At 42.5% G+C, this 20,049-nt stretch overlaps 4 protein-coding genes across 11 annotated transcripts in view; 1 reads left to right on the top strand and 3 right to left on the bottom strand.

Annotated features, from left to right (window-relative positions):
• The window catches only part of LOC144034850 (calpain-5), a 33,912-nt gene extending 29,020 nt beyond the window's left edge, over positions 1-4,892 (bottom strand). For all 5 annotated transcript variants that reach the window (XR_013288297.1, XR_013288295.1, XR_013288293.1 and 2 more), the window contains exon 1: positions 4,425-4,892. The gene's annotated coding sequence lies outside the window, so the exon portion shown is untranslated. The remainder of the gene's footprint in view (positions 1-4,424) is intronic.
• Positions 4,093-6,454, top strand: cfap184 (cilia and flagella associated protein 184). The gene is made up of 3 exons (XM_077543942.1): positions 4,093-4,754; positions 5,479-5,829; positions 5,921-6,454. The coding sequence occupies exons 1-3, from the start codon at positions 4,359-4,361 to the stop codon at positions 6,212-6,214; spliced, it is 1,041 nt and encodes a 346-aa protein (XP_077400068.1). The 5' UTR covers positions 4,093-4,358; the 3' UTR covers positions 6,215-6,454.
• Positions 6,455-7,108: 654 nt separating this feature from the next.
• Positions 7,109-8,068, bottom strand: LOC144034858 (C-C motif chemokine 3-like). The gene is made up of 3 exons (XM_077543955.1): positions 7,844-8,068; positions 7,661-7,772; positions 7,109-7,575 (listed from the first exon to the last, which is right to left on the bottom strand). Exons 1-3 carry the CDS (start codon positions 7,911-7,913, stop codon positions 7,482-7,484), a joined length of 276 nt encoding a protein of 91 aa, XP_077400081.1. The 5' UTR covers positions 7,914-8,068; the 3' UTR covers positions 7,109-7,481.
• Positions 8,069-8,189: 121 nt separating this feature from the next.
• tbc1d14 (TBC1 domain family, member 14) lies at positions 8,190-19,579 on the bottom strand. Of its 4 annotated transcripts, XM_077543932.1 has the most exons (15): positions 19,401-19,579; positions 19,132-19,284; positions 17,668-18,355; positions 15,383-15,506; positions 13,481-13,605; positions 13,012-13,094; positions 12,815-12,932; positions 12,627-12,733; positions 11,821-11,898; positions 11,639-11,727; positions 11,476-11,547; positions 10,623-10,751; positions 10,436-10,545; positions 9,336-9,594; positions 8,190-9,256 (listed from the first exon to the last, which is right to left on the bottom strand). In XM_077543932.1, exons 2-15 carry the CDS (start codon positions 19,178-19,180, stop codon positions 9,200-9,202), a joined length of 2,088 nt encoding a protein of 695 aa, XP_077400058.1. In that variant the 5' UTR covers positions 19,181-19,284; positions 19,401-19,579; the 3' UTR covers positions 8,190-9,199. The 4 variants fall into 4 exon arrangements, with proteins under 4 accessions (XP_077400058.1, XP_077400059.1, XP_077400060.1 ...); XM_077543933.1 differs by lacking the exons at positions 17,668-18,355; positions 19,132-19,284; positions 19,401-19,579 and adding an exon at positions 16,454-16,615; XM_077543934.1 differs by lacking the exons at positions 17,668-18,355; positions 19,132-19,284; positions 19,401-19,579 and adding an exon at positions 16,466-16,603.
• Between the last annotated feature and the right edge of the window lie 470 nt (positions 19,580-20,049).

Below are 20,049 nucleotides of genomic sequence, written 5' to 3'. Positions count from 1 at the left end.
TTGGCTGCCTGGTCATTGGCAGGAAGCAACCAAGTGCGTATGGGTCAGTGTGTGCACAAGCATGTTCGAGAGGCAAACTATCTGCCCTTCAGCGTGCATGTGTGTGTGTGTCAGTGTGTGCGTATACGCGCACCTGCCACACTGGGCCTGCAGGAAGCACCTGTCAGCGGTCGTCTCCTCTCGGCAGCGCCTGACGACATGAGCGTTTGATCCCCCCCAGAGTCCCCAAAGGCACACACTTACACAGACACTAACAGACAACTTAAGCCTGGCTGGCGCGGACCGCGCACGGCACGGCCATGTTTGTTCACACGTCTCCCCGCGCACAACAACTACCGTTCGGGAGATGGACGTTTCTTAAAAAAAAAAAAAAAGGCCACAATGAGCGGTCACATAAATTATCAGGAGAAGTTCAGAATCAATAACATGACAAAAACTTTTGAAGGGTTGTATGTAGAATCTAGATCATGTGCAATTTGCTAAAATGCTAATAAAAGCTGAATGCTAATATTAAATAAATGAGTGTAATACAGCTGAAAATATGGATTCATATCATAAATTTTTTTGTGTCACAACCTATAATTTTTATTGTACATTTAGAACAGATATAAAATGTGTGATTAATCGTGAGTTAACTACTGAAGTCATGCGATTAATTACAATTAAAAAATGTAATTTTCTGACGCCCCTAATTTTTAATAATCTTTCTTTTTCTTTTTTCTTTTTATTAGGGGCATCAAGCGAGTATTTTTTTTTAATTGTAATTAATCACATGACTTCACTAGTTAACTCAAGATTAATCACAAATTTTATATCTGTTCTGAATGTACAATACATTTTTTTCTAGGTTTTCATACTCTTGTTAACAAAAGTGGAAAACAATGAAAGATGAAAGAGTATGAAAACCTAGATTTTTTTTATTGTACATTTAGAACAGATATAAAATGTGTGATTAATCGTGAGTTAACTATTGAAGTCATGCGATTAATTACAATTAAAAAATGTAATTTTCTGACGCCCCTAATTTTTAATAATCCTTCTTTTTCTTTTTTCTTTTTATTAGGGGCATCAAGCGAGTAATTTTTTTTTAATTGTAATTAATCACATGACTTCACTAGTTAACTCAAGATTAATCACAAATTTTATATCTGTTCTGAATGTACAATACATTTTTTTCTAGGTTTTCATACTCTTGTTAACAAAAGTGGAAAACAATGAAAGATGAAAGAGTATGAAAACCTAGAATTTTTTTTAAATTAAATTGTTATTAATCGTGAGTTAACTATTAAAGTCATGCGATTAATTACAAGTAAAAAAAATTATCACCCTACGCCCCTAATTTAAAAAAATAATATTTTCTTAAAAAATAAATATATATACTGTATAAAAAAAATTAAGGGCGTCAGGCGATTAAAATTTGTCATCATAATTAATCGCTAGTTAACTCACGATTTTATATCTGTTCTGAATATACAATAAAAAAAATCTAGGTTTTCATACTCTTGTTAACAAAAGTGGAAAAAAAATGTGAAACTAATAGAAATAGTTCAAATGAATTTTTGACGTCTATAGCCGTCAATGGCAGTGAATGAGTTAATAGCATAATAAAAGTGAGACTACAAAAGGTGTCTTTATATTCAATTCAATCAAAACTGCTAAAAAACAAAAACAAATTGAATGGTAATTTTGTTTAAAGTTCAGAAAGTGTATTCATTTTTACAGGGATAAATATTCATCTCTTACTTTGCTAGTCTCCCTTCACTTATAAGAAGAATATAAAAGAGCCATTTTAAATAATGAAAGATGAATAATGAAGGAGAAAAATTCAAAACAATATTTTGCAACAGGGTCTAAGCAGATTTGATTTTTTTTTGTCTTTAGAATTGCCAAACGCACCCGGCTTCTGTTAACCTGAAAGGTCGAGGGTCAATCCCCGCACGGGGGACATACGGGCCGCCTCGGCAACACAATCCCGCTCAGATTAGGGCTAATGGAGAGCAGCCACAACATTCGGCCGGCGCTTTCCACATCCCTCGACCTTGTGGAAACTCCCTCATTTTTCATGTGTGATTCTTTTTTACATTTACTGTAAATAATTAATATTAAAATTCAATTTCCATAAAAGGTCAATGAGGTGGTCTGTTAACTTTTTCTTACTGGAAATTTGTGGCTTTGTTGTCGCTTGTCTGCGGTGCTTCACGTTCAAGGGGATTTGTGTGATTTATGGCAGCAGGGGCGCCGCAGTGACAAAGTTTTTTCTTTTTTAGTTGAAGTTTGAATTGGGAGAACTGGGGGGGGAACCATCAAAAGGCGAGGGGGAGGGGAAGTGAGTAACACAAACCAGCCAGCACGTCCAGGTGGTGGATGAGTAGAACGGCATTGTGTGTGTGTGTCACGATGAACCCTGCCTAGTTGGATTTGAACCGAAACCAATGTGATTTCAGGCTCCAGGAGGTGACCTTTGACCCTTTTCCCAACATGTGCAAAGTTTTATTTTTTATTTTTTTTAAATTACACAAACACATTTCACTTAGGCACAAATTAAATCATTCTGTTGGCAGAATTCAACAAATTTTAACATAATTATTATTATTTTAAATCATTCCAGCTCGTTTGCTTAATTTTCATGGCAGTTTTCACCGTTTTGTTTCCAATATATTATTGGATGTGTCTTCAAATGATCACGCAGTTGTCTCACTGACGGTGGTCTGACGTGGGTGGTCTCATGGTCAGTGTCTGCGTCATGTGGCAGAAAGATTTTACGCTGCAGGTAGCACACGCGCACGCACACACACGCACACATTAGGCGGTGAGGCCGACATTAAATTATATTCCTTGCTTTGGTCTCTTATGGAAAAATACCACACAATGCTTTTTTTTTTTTTTGGTTAGAAATGGTTAGATTGTGTGCTTTGTTTTTTTTTTTTCGAGTTTGAAATTAATTAAATACAATTTGGCATACGTATCTTCTATATACTGTCTCGGTGCATTAAAAATAGATTTTTTTTTAGTATATATTTTTTAAGCTGTAGAACCTTCTCTCGAAAACGACTTTTTTTTTCAATAGCCTGCACGATCGCGGCTGATGTGGGCTCAGGAGGACATGAAACCATGCAACTACCCCGAGCTCCAACATGAGCCCCTGCGTCTTTTTAAAGCTACATCTCAGATTCGGTGTCACTTTTAGCACCGCTGATCATCTTTAAAGCTGCGGTTGCAAGTCTGGACGTCTAGACAGGTCCACTGTGTGCTTTTTCGGACAAACCTACATGAGGTGTCATTGTGAACATGTGCATTGTTTAAAAAAAAAAAAAAAGTGCAGATAAGTGTTTTTTCTCTCCATAGAATAAAACAACCATAGAACATACTCACACACAGAGTCGCATAACAACACAAAAACCGAACACTGCCAACGGAGGTGTTTTATAGGGAGAAGCACAGGTGCAAGTATTCAAGTGGTCATTATCGCTTCCACCTGCACGTGATCGAAACAATACACAACTGCAGCCAATCAGTGACACGCGAGTGAGCAGAAAACATTCAAAACCACACAAACAAAACAAAAGCGGTATTCGTTATATTAGACCATCAACAATATTCTCCTGTCAGAAATATCATTTCATGTTTGTTTGATGAAGTAAAATGCTGGTGTGCATTATTTATGGGTTTAACATTTAATTCATCTGGGATAAAATGTAAAATAAAATAAAATATATAGAACACACACACAAACTTATCTAATCTTTTAGGATAAAAACATATAACATAAATTTCAACATGAATTAATATGATACTATCAAAATCTTAGCTCAATTGTAACGTGGCTAAATTAAGTAAAAGTACTTATCTTTAAATAGACACAAACAAAATAATAGTTACTGTCTGGTATGCCACCAAGCATGTTTGAGCCTTAAGTCAAACTTAAACCATTGCAAAAAATAAATAAAAAAAGTATTACTATTATTAGTAGTAGCAGTAGTAAAGAGCACCAACCGAAGCTAAGGGCTAGCCTTAGCACTAACTCAATGAGTAAATTAAAAACTAAACTTTGAAATAAGACTAAGATAATATATGAGTCAAAATAAGATTCTACCCGTTTCTGTTGCGTGAGATTAAAAAAAAAATCTATTTAATTCGATTTTGGACACTTTGTTTCAATGCTCGACAATCACCATGTTAAATGCTGTTTTTGTTTGTGATACACCGCCCTCATGTGGCGGTCTTTTGTCACTACAGCTTCACAGTCAGCCAACTTGTTGCCACGACAACTGAAACAAACCAGAACTCTATTTGTCACGGGATGTGCGCGTCCTCTATCTTGACATAATATTTTAGATATAGTTTTACATTTTAATTAAATGTCTTCTGGGCCAGAGGCTTCATTAAAAAGTGAGGTGCAGGAAGACACGGGTGGCGATGTGTACCTTCTTGAACCCAAAACAGGACCAGGGAGTAGAAGTGAGGATCTTGATGAAGACGCTGAAGTCATCAAAAATGACCACATGCTCCTCCTGCAGGAGCTGAAGGAGGAGAACCGCCGAGTGATCTGGCGCAACACGGAGCTCCAGGCCCAGCTGGCCTTCCACTTGAAAGGGGCGACCCCCTATGAACAAGACCCCGAGCCGGACATGAAGGAGTATCAGGAGTGCCTGGAGAGCCTGGCAGAACTGAGGAGGCAGAGGGCTTCCCAGATGGAGAGAGCTCAGCAACAGGAAGAGGAGCTGAGGCTGAAAAACCAAGAGGAGCTCAACCAGGTAGCTGGATTATAAATAGCTAGAGAAGTCCACGTTTTATTTATTTTTACTATTTTCTATTCTGCTATCGCTTGAACTAATCCTTAAAAAAAAATAACTTCTTCGTGGTTTATGGTAAGAGCATATAGAGAGCGTTTGGCCAACTCGGTTTCGGCAGGGTAACAAGATGGCGTTCGTATGTCATGTGACCAGCAGTTGACCAATCACGCTGTGATTGGTCACGTTGTGATTGGTCAACTGCTAGTCACATGACATACGGACGCCATCTTACCCTGCTGAAACCGAGTTGGCCAAATTCTCTTATTTTTTAAAAAAAATTTTTTTTTAATTAGTTTGGTTTAAATTAAAATCTTTATGGCATCCTTTTCTTGACAATTTGGAACAATGCCCCTTGTTCTTTATATATATTCATATATTTCTCTTGAAGTTTTATGTAATTGACTTGTTTGTAACATTATGCGGTGCTTCAATTGTTTGTATTGTATTTGAGGTGAGTTGAAAACAAAAACAAAAACTCTCTCTATATACGGCTCTGTGATTAATGGTACATTAGCGCCCCCAACTGACATTGTCCTTTCACTGCAAGGGAACCAATGTGAATTGTTCTCTACCGCCTTCTAGCGGCGGGGCTTTGAAATGCAGGACTAAAAAGTACTTAATCAGAAAATATACTGGAAGAATCCAGTTAGTTACAGAATGACTTTTTGTTGTTGTTTGGTTCCAGGTAGAGGATGAATGGCGTTCCCTGGTGACTTTGAAGAGGAAGCTGGCCGTCTCGCAGCTAAGAGGACATTTGTCTCCGGAAGCGGCCCGGGCCAAGGTGGACGCCGCGCTGGGGTCCGAGCAGCTTCGTCGCGAAGAGCTGAGAAAGATGCGTTTGATGCACGCCGGGATGGAGAGCAGGGTGGCCCGTTTGGAGACGGAGCTTGCCGAGGAGGAGAAGGAGGCGGCGCGGGACCTCCTGCAACGGCAGTTTAAGCAACTGCTGGCTCAAAGGATACAGCAGAGGAAAGTGGACGAGCAGAGAAGTCAAGAGGCCTCCAAGCTCCGGAGGAACATGAAGCGCACATTGGAGGTGCAAAATCATTCAGATGGTGGAGAGAAAACGAATAAAAAAATGCAAAGAAAAAAAAAGAAGCTAATATAATCGGGTTGTTCTTTCACAGTTGTTGTCAAACATAAAAGAGAAGCTGCACTGGAGTCATGCGGAGGTGCAGGCCAAGCGGGAGCAGCTGGCCCAGCTGGAGGCCGCGCTGACCTCCAGGAAGGACCTGCTGGCTCGGACCAAGCGGGCCAGCGGCGGCCTGAGGAGGGCCAACATGGAGCTGAAGCAGACGCGGGGACTGCTGGGGAACACGCCCCTCCTGTGGGACTTCGGGGCCACCGTGGGCGCCGCCCAACGACTGCAGGAGAAACTGGAGAAGCTCAAACGTCGGCGAGCAGAAATTGCTTCGTTATAATACATTTGGATTTTTCATTTTGTTTTTTAAATTCAGTTTCCATTTTAAAATTAGTTTTAATTTGTTTTGGACTCTAGCAGGTTCATTAGTTTTTTAACTACTTTGTTTTAGTTTTGTTTTTATATTTTATTTATAGATATTTTTAAATATATGGAGTTAAAAAAAAAAGTAACCTACAATTCTTAAACAGCTGTTAACTTTTATTCTTCTGGACGGACATACAGCAATAAACACATTTAAGAGAAACCCAGGAGAGCTCGTGTCATGATATGCATAATTAAAAATAAAAACAAATCAGTCAGCCAGCAGATGGCAGCATTGTTCAGTGGAATTACGTCAAGCGTTACGTCAGTATTTAATCATAAGATTTGCCACGACTTAAACATTTTATGTATTACAAAAAAGCAAAGTTAAGAAAATGCTTTTTTTTTGCTTGGCATTATATGTACTGCCGAAATAAGTTACTTATCGAACGGAGTGATAGGTCTGCGCATGCGTAAATGCCACCGTCAGGCTGACAGGCTAAGGCTGGTGCTGAACGCATGCGCAGCTCAACTCGTCAGTACAGTGCCTCGCACCTGATTTGACGTCGACTCCAGCTGTCAAACGATTACATTTTATAAATCAAATGAATTACATTTTAGAATTTTGATTAATCATGATTATTCGCTATGCTTTTTAATCAAAAAATGTTGCCCATCAAATTTGAAGAGCACCTGTTATGTTAGTTCTTTCTACATTTAATGTTATGAGGATGTCTTCCACATTTTTGATCCACTCCACGCTCTCATCCTCTTCTTTTTCCCAATCAGTTAATTGCATAATTTAAAATGACACCAATATTTTAACCAGAACAAACATCCTAAATGTCATACGCAAACATTTGTCAAATGCTTTACCTTAATGCATGTAGTTAATGTTTATTTCTCAAGCACAACCTGCGCTACCGTAAACATAATCATCCGCTATCAAACTGAAGGATCATCTGCGGTCAAAATTAATAGTCGGATTACGCTGCGCTAATACATGATTAATGCTATAATTTTTTTGTGATTAAACAATGAGTTAACCCTTTAGCTTTGCCAGCACTTGTAAAGACACACAAAAAAAGGTTGAAGGTTCTAGATCACTTAAAAAAAAGATTAACTGTCAAACAAAATTCAGTGCAAAGTTGTTGACTTAAAATACTATTTGTTTGCAAGAAAGTAAATCTGAGTAAGCAAATAAAGACAATAAAAGGCATTTCCTGAGGACGCAGGCAGACTCTTCAGAGAATAGATTCGTCCAAAGTTTTCATAATTCTTTCCACCCACGAGAGAGTCGGGTTGGCACAGATGTGAGTTTTCTTCTTGGTCACCAGACTGCAAGGGAACAGAAAACACTGACGATGCTGGGACAGCATTTTAAGACACATTCACAGTAATTAAATGATCCAATGAAACTTACATGACTCCCATTATGGGGCATCGGTTGTCAGTCACGTAATAGGACTGAATGAGTTTGCGGTTCAGTCTCCGTGGGTAGTGTTTAAAGCAACAATCTTCAGGACCGACGGAATCTGGCCAAGGAAAGCAAACGGAAATCAATGTGACTTCAAAGAGAATTGAAAGATGAAGGTTCAAGTCTCACTGTTGCCGAAGACGGCCGAAAGCATCGCCGCTCCCAGCGCGCAAAGCAGAAAGATGTGCACGCCCCTCATGGCTTTTTATCTTTTGGAGATCTTGACGATGATAACAGTCGCGGCGGCGCACCTAAAGAAGCAGCACTCGGCATCTCAATCATATATACGGTATTGTGGAAGAAGGTGGGCACTTGTTGTGGTTTTGACACGACTTCCAGTTGCTTGCGACATCAAACTTTCCCCTCTGCTTTCAAATCCGCACCGGACATGAAACTTGTGGTTGTCGCCTACATATGTCAAGTCAATATAGATGTCGGTGTACACTAGTAGAACAATATGAACATATGCAAGTCCTTCATTTGGTCACATGACACGTTTATTTACCTCCAGCAGCCAGTCCAAAGCAATAATAACCCAAACCCGAAAAGGGCAGCAAAAATCAAAGACATAACAGTGCAATTAAGAGTTTACATTCATTTTCTTGATGGTCTGATTTTCTTTGTATTTCAACCACAAAGGATCAATTGAGCCAACGTCGCGTGTGGAACATTATGGATATACTACTAAACGAACACACACATAAAAACACAAATATCCAAACTGAAAAGAGCCTGAGGGATGACTCATGATGCACCCGAGGGCCAATGTGCAAAAGTTATTGCAGTTCTGTGGTGTGCTGCTGTGCTTGGGGAGGGAGTGCAAAACCACACAGACCATATTATAGATATAAAAAAAAAATGCTTCCTGTTTCCTATCCAACATCATCAAATTGAGCAGTACATGATGATGATGATGAAGTGCCCCGGGCGAAAAAAATTTAACCCCATATTCACACTCGATAATAGCAGACGATGCCTGGGAAACCGCTTCTATGAATCGTGCAAAAATATTGAACTTAGCAGTCGACAGTGAGGACGCGATTTGAAAGAAAAGCACCTGCAGCGGGCAGCCCCTTTCCAATAAATAAACTCCTCACGCGAATAAAACCAAAAAGTCCAATTCAGTAGTCAAGTTACGATACGTCCCGCAAATATTGAAAGGCAGCTTCTGACCTCGTTCCCAGAGGATCTCGACATGTAACGTACAAGACAACAAATCGCCTCCGGACAACGCTTTTGCGGCGTCACCTAAAAACAAAAACAAACAAAAGCGGTTAAAGACAACCGAGTGACAAAGTGGAGGTGATAACTGGCATCTTGGTGGTCCCACGGGGTCCGGGAGTGTATCATGTTGTGTGTCCTAATGCTGGGAAGTTCATTAAATAAGGCACCCCTGCTCCGCTACTCACGGGCCCCCCCCCCATCGACGTCATCGTCAACGTCGCTCCATTAAAGACGCGAGTTCAGTCTTTTTTCCTCCGCATGTCAGCGCTTCAGCATCGGACTGCCTCGTTCCGGATCTTTCTGTAACGTCTGCAGAACCTAAAAACACGCAATTTCATCAAAATTATTCACCATGGATAAAAAAAAAAAAAAAAAAAACGACCCGTGCCGGCTTTACCTGCGCCCACTTCCTGTTGCGGCTGGTCATGTAGACGGCGGCGATGTGCTGGAAGAGATGCTCGGCGGGGACGAGGTCGGGCAGGCGGGTGAGGAATTGGGCCATGTGGATGAAGTCCATGCCGGTCAACACGTCCTGGAAGAGGCGCAGCAGGCCCAGCGCCGTGCGGAACAGGAACTCCTCGCCGTCGCGGCAGAAGACGTCCCACACGCGAGACGCCAGGTCCAGTGGCAGAGACTTACTGTACAGGGTGAAGATCCTGGACGGGGGGGGGGAGAGAAATAAAAGGAGTGGAACGATATACTAGACCAGAGGACCCCAACCCTGGTCCTCAGGGACCGGTATCCAGCCTGTTTTCCATGCCTCCCACAGCCAACACAGGTGGTTCATATCATCAGCTAATCAGCAATCTCTGGAGAAGGCTGATAACGATCTCCACCTGTGTTGGCTGTGGGAGTCTCTGTACTAGAGCACCAAGTATTGTAAAACTGTCAATCTTATTTCATATCTTGATTGTTGTCTTATGGGACAGCAAAATATGTTATTTAAGAATTTTATTTTGCCAAATATCAAAATTGGCCCCCAAAAAAATCATATTGGTCGCCAAAAATATGAATTTACTCAGTACCACGAATTTTAAATTGAATGCAACTGTTTCCTGACACTGATGTATTTGTACATCAAATACATCTTTCAACAACCTTTTAGTACGTAAACCTTGAACAGACACCCAAAAGTTGAAAAGGTCACCATTAATGGCTTGACCTCATTTTGTGTTCATCCAAAAAACAACATTTTGTGAGTAGGATACTGAAAAATAACTCGAATTATGCTATCAACACTTTCCCCAGCACGGAAAAGAGAATAAATGACGGGAAACTTGACATGTTTTAAGTGTGAAATTACAAACGGAACTCTGAGAATTTTCAAAGCGACCCCCGCCGACACCCCCCTCCCACTGCACAAACAGCCATTTCCTGTTTTCTCAGACACTCAAAAGCGGCGCCTGAAGGCAGACGCCATAAAAATGTCACAGGGTGGCAAAGCATCATCAAGTAAGAAGATTGAAACGCTTAAAAAAAAAAAAAAAAACGACTCACCAGTCGATCAAATAAATATCGGGGGTCAAGTTGTTCTTTTTGAAATGTGCAAAGAGCTTTGGTAGGTTTTCTTCAAAGAACACCTCGAATGCAGCAAAGTACGTCAACATCTGCGGCCACACAAGAGGAAACACGTCACCACCACGTGCGGGTTCGATCATGATCTTGTGCTTTTGTGCACACTGACAAGGCTGTGGTCCACTCGGAAGAAGGCCATCTGACAAGGTTTGTTGAGCAGGTTGGCGAAGGCGATGAAGGCGTCGGCCGTGTCCAGGTTCAGGATGAGCACCGCCGCGATGAACGACATTCCCTGCACCTGCAGACGCAAACCCGCGCATGTCACAGGCAAGTCTGAAAGCGGCACTTGGAAGTCATGCAGACTTACAGGATACCGTCTGCCCGATAGCCATTTTGTTTTAGTCACACTTAGTGGAAAGCAGCCAACCAAATTAGTCATTCCAACCACAATCACACATGCGATAAGTGGGGGCGGCGATAAGTGGGGGCGACGTGGGAAGTTCCAAGCCAGTACTGCCCCTTTCAACTTTCACAAAATCAGTACAAAAATATAAACAGCTGCTGAGTAAGTCGCAGTAATATTAGTCATTTTAAACAGAGTAATGTAAATAGTAGTACTGTACATTAACTCATTTACTGCCATTGACGGCTATTGACGTCAAAAATTCATTTGGACAATTTCTATTAGTTTAACATTTTTTCCACTTTTGTTAAGAGTATGAAAACCTAGAAATGTTTTTAATTGGACATTTAGAATAGATATAAAATTTATGATATCACTCCTGAAACACAGAGCGTGAAGTCATGCGATTAATTACAATAAGAAATTTTAATCGCCTGACACGATTAAAAAAAAGAAAAGAAAAAATTATTAATTTTTTTTTTTTCACAAGTTAACTCACGATTAATCACACATTTTATATCTGTTCTAAATGTACAAAAAAAAAAAAAGTTTTCATACTTTTCTTAAGGTGATAGGAAATCAAAAGAAAATGTTGCTGTATCGAAAGGCCTTGACTTACATAGCCGACGTCCGGCCGGTAGCAAGTGTAAGCTCCCAGAATGCTGTGCAGCACGTCATGATAGGGTCCGCCCTTGACGACAAAGACATAATGCGATCACGCCTTCTGGCAAAAGAAGGGAGCTCCAATCCCCGAGCGGGGTTAGGTTGCGCCGCCCACCGACCTGCTGGAAGATGCACAACTGGGGGAACGTTCTCGAGATGTCCAGCTTGATCAGCTCTAAGCTGGACTCCCGATTTGACGAGCCCACATCTGGGAAGGGGGGGGGGGGGGGGGGGGGGGTACATCACCACAAATGAGATTCAACAGCCGTGGCAGTTGGTGGCGTGTGAAGTCCGCCCGTACCTTGGCTGTCAGCTTCTGGTGCGCTGGCTGGCGTACTCCACTTCTCTTTGGCCCGCGCCAGACAGATGTTATAAAGCTCTGTGGGGGAGATAAAAGGACGGTCATTACCGTGATATGTAGCCGCAAATGGACTGTGTGGACTTTCTATAAGTCTCTGATGATCAATACATCTTTTTGTTCGGCCTCTCTGTGTGGCCTGGTACCAAATGTCCAACATGGACATGTAACCCCCCCCCCCCCCCAAAAAAAACTAAAAAAACTAAAAAAAAACACCACCACCAATATTACATTTGTGATTTAATATGTTATTTTTGTCCAAGGTCCTCTATATATTTCTTGTAATCAATTCATCTGTATTGTAATAAACAGTATCAGACTTATCATACATAAATGTTAATGCTACACTCTAAAAACAGTTGGGTCAAAAATAACCCTATTATGGGTGAGAATGGACCGATCCTCTTTTTGGCTCAATTTGATGCAACTGAGTCAAGAAATTTGTCTTTTTGTGTAAAACAACTCCTTTACTTGGGTCATTTTGTATAAAGCAACCCAGAAAAGTTGGGTTAAATTGACCCATTAAGTGGATCGGTCCATTTTTGATACATAATTGGGTTACTTTTGACCCAACTGTTTTTAGAGTGTAATCGTAACTCTTTCCAAATTGCATTCTACTACATTTTACAATGTCAATTTGAATTCAATGAACTGAATGGGTTCGGGTTAGCATGCGTGTAAGATATGGATGACGTGACATGTAAACAAGTTGACCAGACCCATCAAACCCGGCTAGTGAGCACCAGTACCATGTGTGATGTTGAGTTCGTTGCCCACTGCCAGGCTCCACACTTTTCCTCTGACGCTGGGCGGGATGCCCTGCCACCACAAGTCCCTCACCCGTCGCGACGTGCACCTGCGCAGGAAGAGAGCGGAGGGGTCAAAAAGGTGGACTTTGCAGTTACGGGCTCATTCACGGGCTTTGGGAATGACTAACACGGCGCTCCAGTTGGGCAGGATCTCCTGGTTCCACGTCTGAGCAGCTGAGCCGATGCTCTCTTCCAGCTTGCAGCGCTCCTCCAGTTGCTTCTTCCTCTTCTGGGCCTCCTTTAGCTCTACGGCGATAACAAAGAGGCTGAGACGCGAGCGGGAAGGATGTGTGAGAGTCTAAAGTTGCGCGAGAGATCACGTTACCTCGCTTCTTGGCCTGGGCCACCATCTCTTCATATTGCTGCCTGTGTTTCTCTGCCTCCTCGGCCGGCTTAGCTGGAAGATTACTGGAACATGTTTGTACACATATAATTGCATTAGGACTGCACTGCGTGAACACAAGCACCAACAGGAAATTGTATAACAGCTTGAGAGAGAGAGAAAAAAAAAGCAGTAGCATGTTGACTGGTAATGCAATGCTAATTTCCGTTAGCCTGCGTATGGTGTTTTGCATCTTATGTTAGCATCAGGCTAGCGAGATGACACATTTTTTTTGTGTGTTTTTAGAGTCTATGGATGAGGGTGGTGAGATTTGTTTGAAGACAAAATAAACATATTAAAAAAAAAGAAGAAGAATGTCTGGAATGTGAAAAAGGCAACAATATGCTTTCATCATCCCCGTGTAAAATAAAAGTGATAACAGCTCAAAGCAAACAAAAGTGTGTTTACATACGCAGGTCTGTCCTCTAGTATGAGCGCGGTGGTGGAGAGAGGCTCAAAGTCCAGGTTTTTCCTCACATTCTGCCTGGGGGACGTCAGGTTGCCGTGTCCCGCTCTGCCGGTCTTTGTTTCATATTCCTGACCAAGCAAAAAAAAAATGCACATGGGCATCATTCGTGTTCATTCTTTTGAGAGGTTCTGGCCTCCAACATCTGGCAGGAGACGGGCACAAGCCAATCAGGCATCCTCTTCTGGGTGAAGTAGAACGCTACTGTAAGTAGGTCAAAAGCAATATGATCACACACACATCTCGGTGTGTCGCTGGTTAATAATGCAGGCTGAGTGACCGGCTGGCAATCAGCTTAGCGTGCCGACACACTTTGGACGTGCACGCTCACGATCGAATCGTTGGGACTGATGAAAGTAATTGGATTGATTTTTTTTTTTTTTTTTTGGTCAAGCTTCGAGAGGAGCATAAAAACATGAAGCCGGATTTAATGGGAGCCATAAACGCTTTATAAAGCACTTAGCGTGAAGCTACAGCCAAACAGTAAATGTGTTGTAAAACGAGCCCTGCGTGCCCTTTGACACAGCGTTGATACCAACACGTGAAAAGAGATTTCAAAACAAAAACAAAAGAAAAGTCGTCGTTACGGTGACGCAACATGAGCATGAAAATCATTTGGCTGAAAATAGACTTTCTGTGCCGCCGGTGCTCATGCTTTTCTTTTGCAGACATCCGAGTCATCCACCTGCTCCACGCAACACGAAGCACCTTGCAGGAACTCAAAGGAGCTATTGTGTAAAACCCGAGGCATCCTTCCGACTCGCTCCCGCTCCCCACACTGCTAACTCACCATGAGCGCGGTCGATCCGCGCACAGCGGCGGTCCTACAAGGGGGCGAGCTGGGAGTTTGTGTCTTGGCCGAACGTCATGGCTGCTCCCGAGGGGCTCGCTACAGGCGGCGGCGCCCGCGAGGGCACGCTAGGACGGTCGAGCGGCTTCCGGCGGGACACGCCCCGCATGGGAAACGATGCGGCCGCATGGTGGCCTCCTGTTTGCGCGGCTCCCTTCCCCCCGCCTGGTCTGAAGAGGGATGCTCAAGCCAGCTGCTCCGCATCAGATCTGGAGCGACCGCTGAGTGTTTGTGTGTGTGTGCGCTTTAGCCACTGCGCCGCAACGCTCGGAGCTCTACTGTGCCCTGACAGCCTTTCTAATCGATCCCAGAGAAACTGATCGTTCTTCTCTATGACTATAATCACTCCATTGAAAATGGATTTGTATTATTGAAAATAAAAAATGTAGTAAGAGCACAGCGTGGTGCCGCTTTCTCAATGAGGAAAAAGGTTATGGCAAAGTAACACACAGGTTCTCAAAGCCTGTCTTTAAAGTTGCAGCAAAACAAAAGGCTGGAAATTTGAGCTTTTTTTTTTTTTCTTTCTTTGTTAGCTGATCCCTCGGATATGAGGTTACAGCCATGGATCAAGTTGTGAAGCACACGTGAGCCTTTGGGATTAGTTAGCACCAGACACTTTGATATATAAAGTTGGGGAATTATGTATTTAAAAAAATACAGTGGTGGTTAAAAACCTGCATTATCACAGTTTTTTTGATTACAAAGTGCGCATAAATCATTTGAACCTCCCAGCTGACAGGGTCCTTGCATAACAATGTTATTTTATCTCTTGTGAGCTGTCATAATAGTACTTGTGATTTATCATGGACAATGATAATAAATGACAGGGACATGCAAACTTTCCCAACTACGGGCCACAAACAGAAAAGGCTGAGTTTGTAATTCACACAAAGTTTTGTTTTTTTTTATATTACCGGTGACAAATCTTCAAATTGGGAAAATCAAGACAAGGGACCTGCTTTCATTAGCAACTGGTGTTCCATTCAAGTCAAAGTTACCTTCTGTATTCTTTTAGGGTCCTTGATGGGGACGTCACGTGGCGGCACCTTCCCAAACAGCTTCCAACCAGCATCCCGCTGCTCCGCTGAGTGACTGTCCTTTACTTTCCTGGCAAAGAGACTCCTGAAACACAGAGCGTGAACTTCTTATTATCCATACAGGGGAAAAAAAAAAAAAAGTCAGGCTGAGGCGTCAATACTCCTGCTTTCACGTATCCCTCACACAAGTGGGCTTAAATTAGAAGTGTGAACGGCAAGAGGGTGCAAAAAGCAAAGTGGCCGTGCGCAAGAAGAGGTGCAAGTTCAAAAGAAAAATAAATTCACTGTTAATTCACTGACCTCATGCTTGCTTGACCAATTCTGACTAACTTTCACATAGCAAAAGTGACACCAGGCCATAAAAAAATAAACATGCTAGAGACTTCATTTACTCTCATAGCGAGCCTTTTGCTGTCCATTGACAAGCATTTAATTGTTATTTTCACAGATTCCGCCGTGGACGTTTGGGCCAATCGTAGCGTTTCATCTCAAACATGCAGATTTGAGTGAAAATGATATCACATGACATCACACGCTCTTTGACAAAGGTAAAAAAAAAAATGTAGCGGGTGATGTAGTCGGAGATGAAAAAGACGCTTTCATATTGTTGAAGTCTTTGAAGCAATCAATGTCTGTCTTCGTCCTCACTGGGAGAGCGAAGGAACATTACGCAATATGCAATGGCATTAACCACCCGGTTTCCGACGTGACATTTTCCGCTTTTGCGTACGCCACAGAGCAAATGTTGACGGAGCCATTTTGCGCGTTTGCGCTTAGTTGAGCCGAAGGGCGGAACAGTAGGAAAGTCCGGCGTTGCTGCTACTTTGCGTTGCGTGAGCACAGCAACAAGCTTGCAAAAAAAAGACAAGAGCCAAAGGCCAAAGTACACGCAAGCATCAAAGCGCTGCTGGAGGCCGCGCCGCCGTAAATCCAGAGAAGAGTGTTTTAAACACAGCGGCAGGCCGCACTCAATCAACTTGTGATTAAATCACAGCGGCTGCTCAATAAAATATCCCCAAAGGTCCTCCCTACCTGTCAACGTACAGAAGAAGCGACGAGGCTGTCATCCTGCTCGGACGCGAGCCAAAAGGCTCAAAATAGTCCACAAAAGTTGGAAGCGGGGGCGTTCGGTACTGCCGGAGTGCAGAGCCAGAGGTGCGCATCCCATAGTTGATATCCAGGGAGTTACACGCTGAAGGAATATTTCACAGACTCCTTGCTGCTCCACCCTTTGCAGTGGGAGGGTGGAGAGCTTTGAAGGGCAGCAAGGGAATGTGTAACTTTACAATGTGAATGACTGATAACAGCACAATTCACTGCATGAGTGTGTGTGTGTGTGCTTAATGAACTTGGGTGCCCCCGTCAAAAGCAATAAGCTTTGCTTGCAAACATACCAGTAAGTGAAAAAGGATTTTCCAGTGATTAGGCTGGTCCACCAAGATTAAAACATGAACAGGATGCTGACTCATGCGGTTATTTAGGCGCATGTGAACCAACACATTCCTTCGCTATATGCTTTGTTTATATACATTGCTGCTTTGTGTGTGTTAAGCGTGCCGCGTATTTAATTACAACCATACAACATCGCTTGCACTGGCTAAATGCTAACGCACAACGTAAAAGAGTGAAACACTGTAGACAGGCTAACGGATAGCATTGATAGCAGCCTGTGACGTTGTATACCTTTAACACAAGCGGCTCATCAACATATGGAGACAACATAACAGGACTTTACAGGTCTATTTTTTTTTTTTTCATCCTCTGCGAAAAATTATAACTTGACGTTAACTTGTGGCTGATTTATGATCAGGAACTAGAAATTAGAAAAATAGGAAATTATTTTACGCAATTATTTTATATTATATGGATTAATAGGTATTTCTTTAAAATTGGCCAGCAATGTTTTTTGGGTACTAATGGTATGAGTGACTACTCAAGAGTAAAAATACTCGTACTGGTATCGGTCTGAAAAAAAAATTGTATCAAACATCCCTGGAAAATATTAGCCTACAGAGTGCTATTTTCCCTTATATAAATGTTGGTGTTTGTGTGTGTGTGTGAGTGTGTGTGTGTGTAGGGGGGGGGGGGGGGTTAAATAAATTTAAGAGTGTGTGGAAAGGATAAACTATAAAATAATATTTTAATATGGTCTCTGTATCATCTATTTGGAACATATCCACACCCCACCCCCAATTAATAAGGATTTACTTTATCCTCAATTTACTAGACTAGTAAAACAAACTAACCTGTTGAACAAGCTGGCGAGAGATCCCAGTTTCTTTTGCCTGCCATCCTCTTCCTGTCTCATGACTCCAGGGGGACTCACTTGCACCGGACCCCTGAAGTCCTTGGAGCATCCTGGCAACGAAGCCAGCGCGACGTCGGAGAAAGGAGCCATGCAGCTGTCGTCCGTCACCAAGGTGACGATGGCGCTCGAGTCGGACGTGACGGTGAAATGTAAGATGTCCTCGTTGGACGCCGAGAGCTCCGTGCTCATGCTCGACGCGCTGCACACGGAGACATCGTCGCTGCGGTTCAAGGCTCGGTGGCCAGCTGCGGCGGCGCTGGGCAATCGGAGGCCCGGGCTGAAGAAGCGGGTGGCGTCGAAGCCGCTGCGTGGGAAGCTGGACGACTTGGGCACGCCGTTGCTGTCGGAGGGGTCGTCATCTAACGTTAAAGTAGCGGGAGAGTCTCCTCCGTTGAGATCCGGAGGGTTGAGCTCCAGAGTTGGGATACCCGAATCTTGGGAAGACAGACTGTGGCTGTCGAGGTCGAGACTGAGCTTCTGTGGGCTGCAGTGGAAAATGGATGTTGAGGGGGGGCATGGTGCGGATTCACCTTTGAGCACCGTGGTCGAATCAGAGATGTGATGCTTGGAGAGAGTAGAGCCTCTTACTACACTACCGTTCTCCACAATTACTCCTCCAGACACACCTGAAAAACAGGCAATTCTATTTAATGTAGAATAAAACCGTGTCAAATCTTTATTTTCCTAGACTATAAGGTCAAAATATGTATGATCAAGTTGATATTGTAATACAGATTAATTATTGCTTGCATTTGATAAAAATATTTAAAAAAATAAATGTGAAATGGGCCTTGAATTTTTTTTTAAATATTAAATCACAATTGCAATATTGAGGGGAAATAAAAATCGCATTTACATTATTTTACAAAATTGCTCAAACCTACTTAATGTTAACACATAATGAAAAATATAGTTGACAAGCTGAGATTTAGCATCAATAGATGCAGTGTTACAACACTTTAAGCAACGATACGTACTGATAATGTACTTAATCATCCCTGTTCAAATGAAGTGAAATATCATTAATCTGTTCCAGCAGCGCAAAACAAGTTATTTTATGTTTTTTGAAGAAGATAAAATGCACTGTACTGTACAAAAATAAAACCATACAACAGAAATTGGCTTCAGAGTACGAGTTGTGGGTTCATTTTTTGGGCTTCGAGTTTAACTGCCCTGTTCTTTCTTTTCACTGTGTTAACCAGTGTGCGTACTTCATTGAAATACAGATTAAGCTTTCAGAATCACATCACGTGCATTGCATTAAGCTCATTACACACAGTCTATTGCTATTTAGTTCATATTTATCTATTGTTAAAAAAAAAAAACTGCTGTGTAAACAACAGCGTCACAAGGTGACAAGTGCCGTGAGGTTTGTGTGACAAACGGCCAGTAGACAACCTACCACCGCGACTTTCCGTCCGGCCCGGGTCACAGTGGGTCGGGTTCGCCATGGGGGCCGCTCCAAGCTACAGGTGGCCGGCCGTCGTCCGCGGACTGGAGCGCTCCATGGTGATGCGGCAACCACTATCACCTACCCGGCTTCTCTTCAACGCAGCTTGATGTGAACAAACATGAACGCCGCGAGGTCATTTGACGACAGGGGGGGGGGGCAAGCACTTGGAACAGGACTCACTCACTATTAAGTCCACTTGTCTTTTAGCGTTTCCTTACCGGAACCGAAGCAGGGTTGAACGCTCTCCAAGGCACAGGAACACGTCCCCGGTGTTCGGCGAAGAACGCGAGCAAGGGAAATGAACAAGCTTAGTCGCTTTAGTTCGCATCTTGTACCTGTCTGCCTGTTTCCGCCGCCATTTTAAAACAAACTTGCAACGGAGTGTAATCGAGCCCTGAGTGTTGACGTCGGATGGAGTCACCTGTCCACGGCTCAAGACATAATCAATCGACCTACAAAACGACGATACTAATTTTTATTTTTTAAATATATATTAAGCCCCGTGCCTTGTTCAATTTTACTACTGGCCAAAGTATATTTCATTAAAAATAAACAAAATCAGTTGTTTCCAATTCCTATTTGGTTGCACAATGCGTTGGGTGGTACTGGTAACGAACATGTAAATTGTTCCCCCAGTGGTGTTCAGTTGTCTTTTCTCTGAGAGCAGAGGGAGCTTCCGCTTTTAAAATTAAAAGGCAATTATTCTTCAGTCAGCAAAGGGTACCTACACTTTCCCTTTGTCCAACAATTGACAAATGTAATCAGGACATAACATTTTTCAAGTTTCAAGTCGAGAATGAAAGTAAATTTATTGATATAAATTGGCCAACAACTACCAAAGATAAAAGTCAAACTGTACAATTTGAT

The sequence above is a fragment of the Vanacampus margaritifer genome, chromosome 15 (assembly GCF_051991255.1).
Source record: "Vanacampus margaritifer isolate UIUO_Vmar chromosome 15, RoL_Vmar_1.0, whole genome shotgun sequence".
NCBI lineage: Eukaryota > Metazoa > Chordata > Actinopteri > Syngnathiformes > Syngnathidae > Vanacampus > Vanacampus margaritifer.
This window is presented reverse-complemented; position numbering and strand designations above follow the sequence as displayed.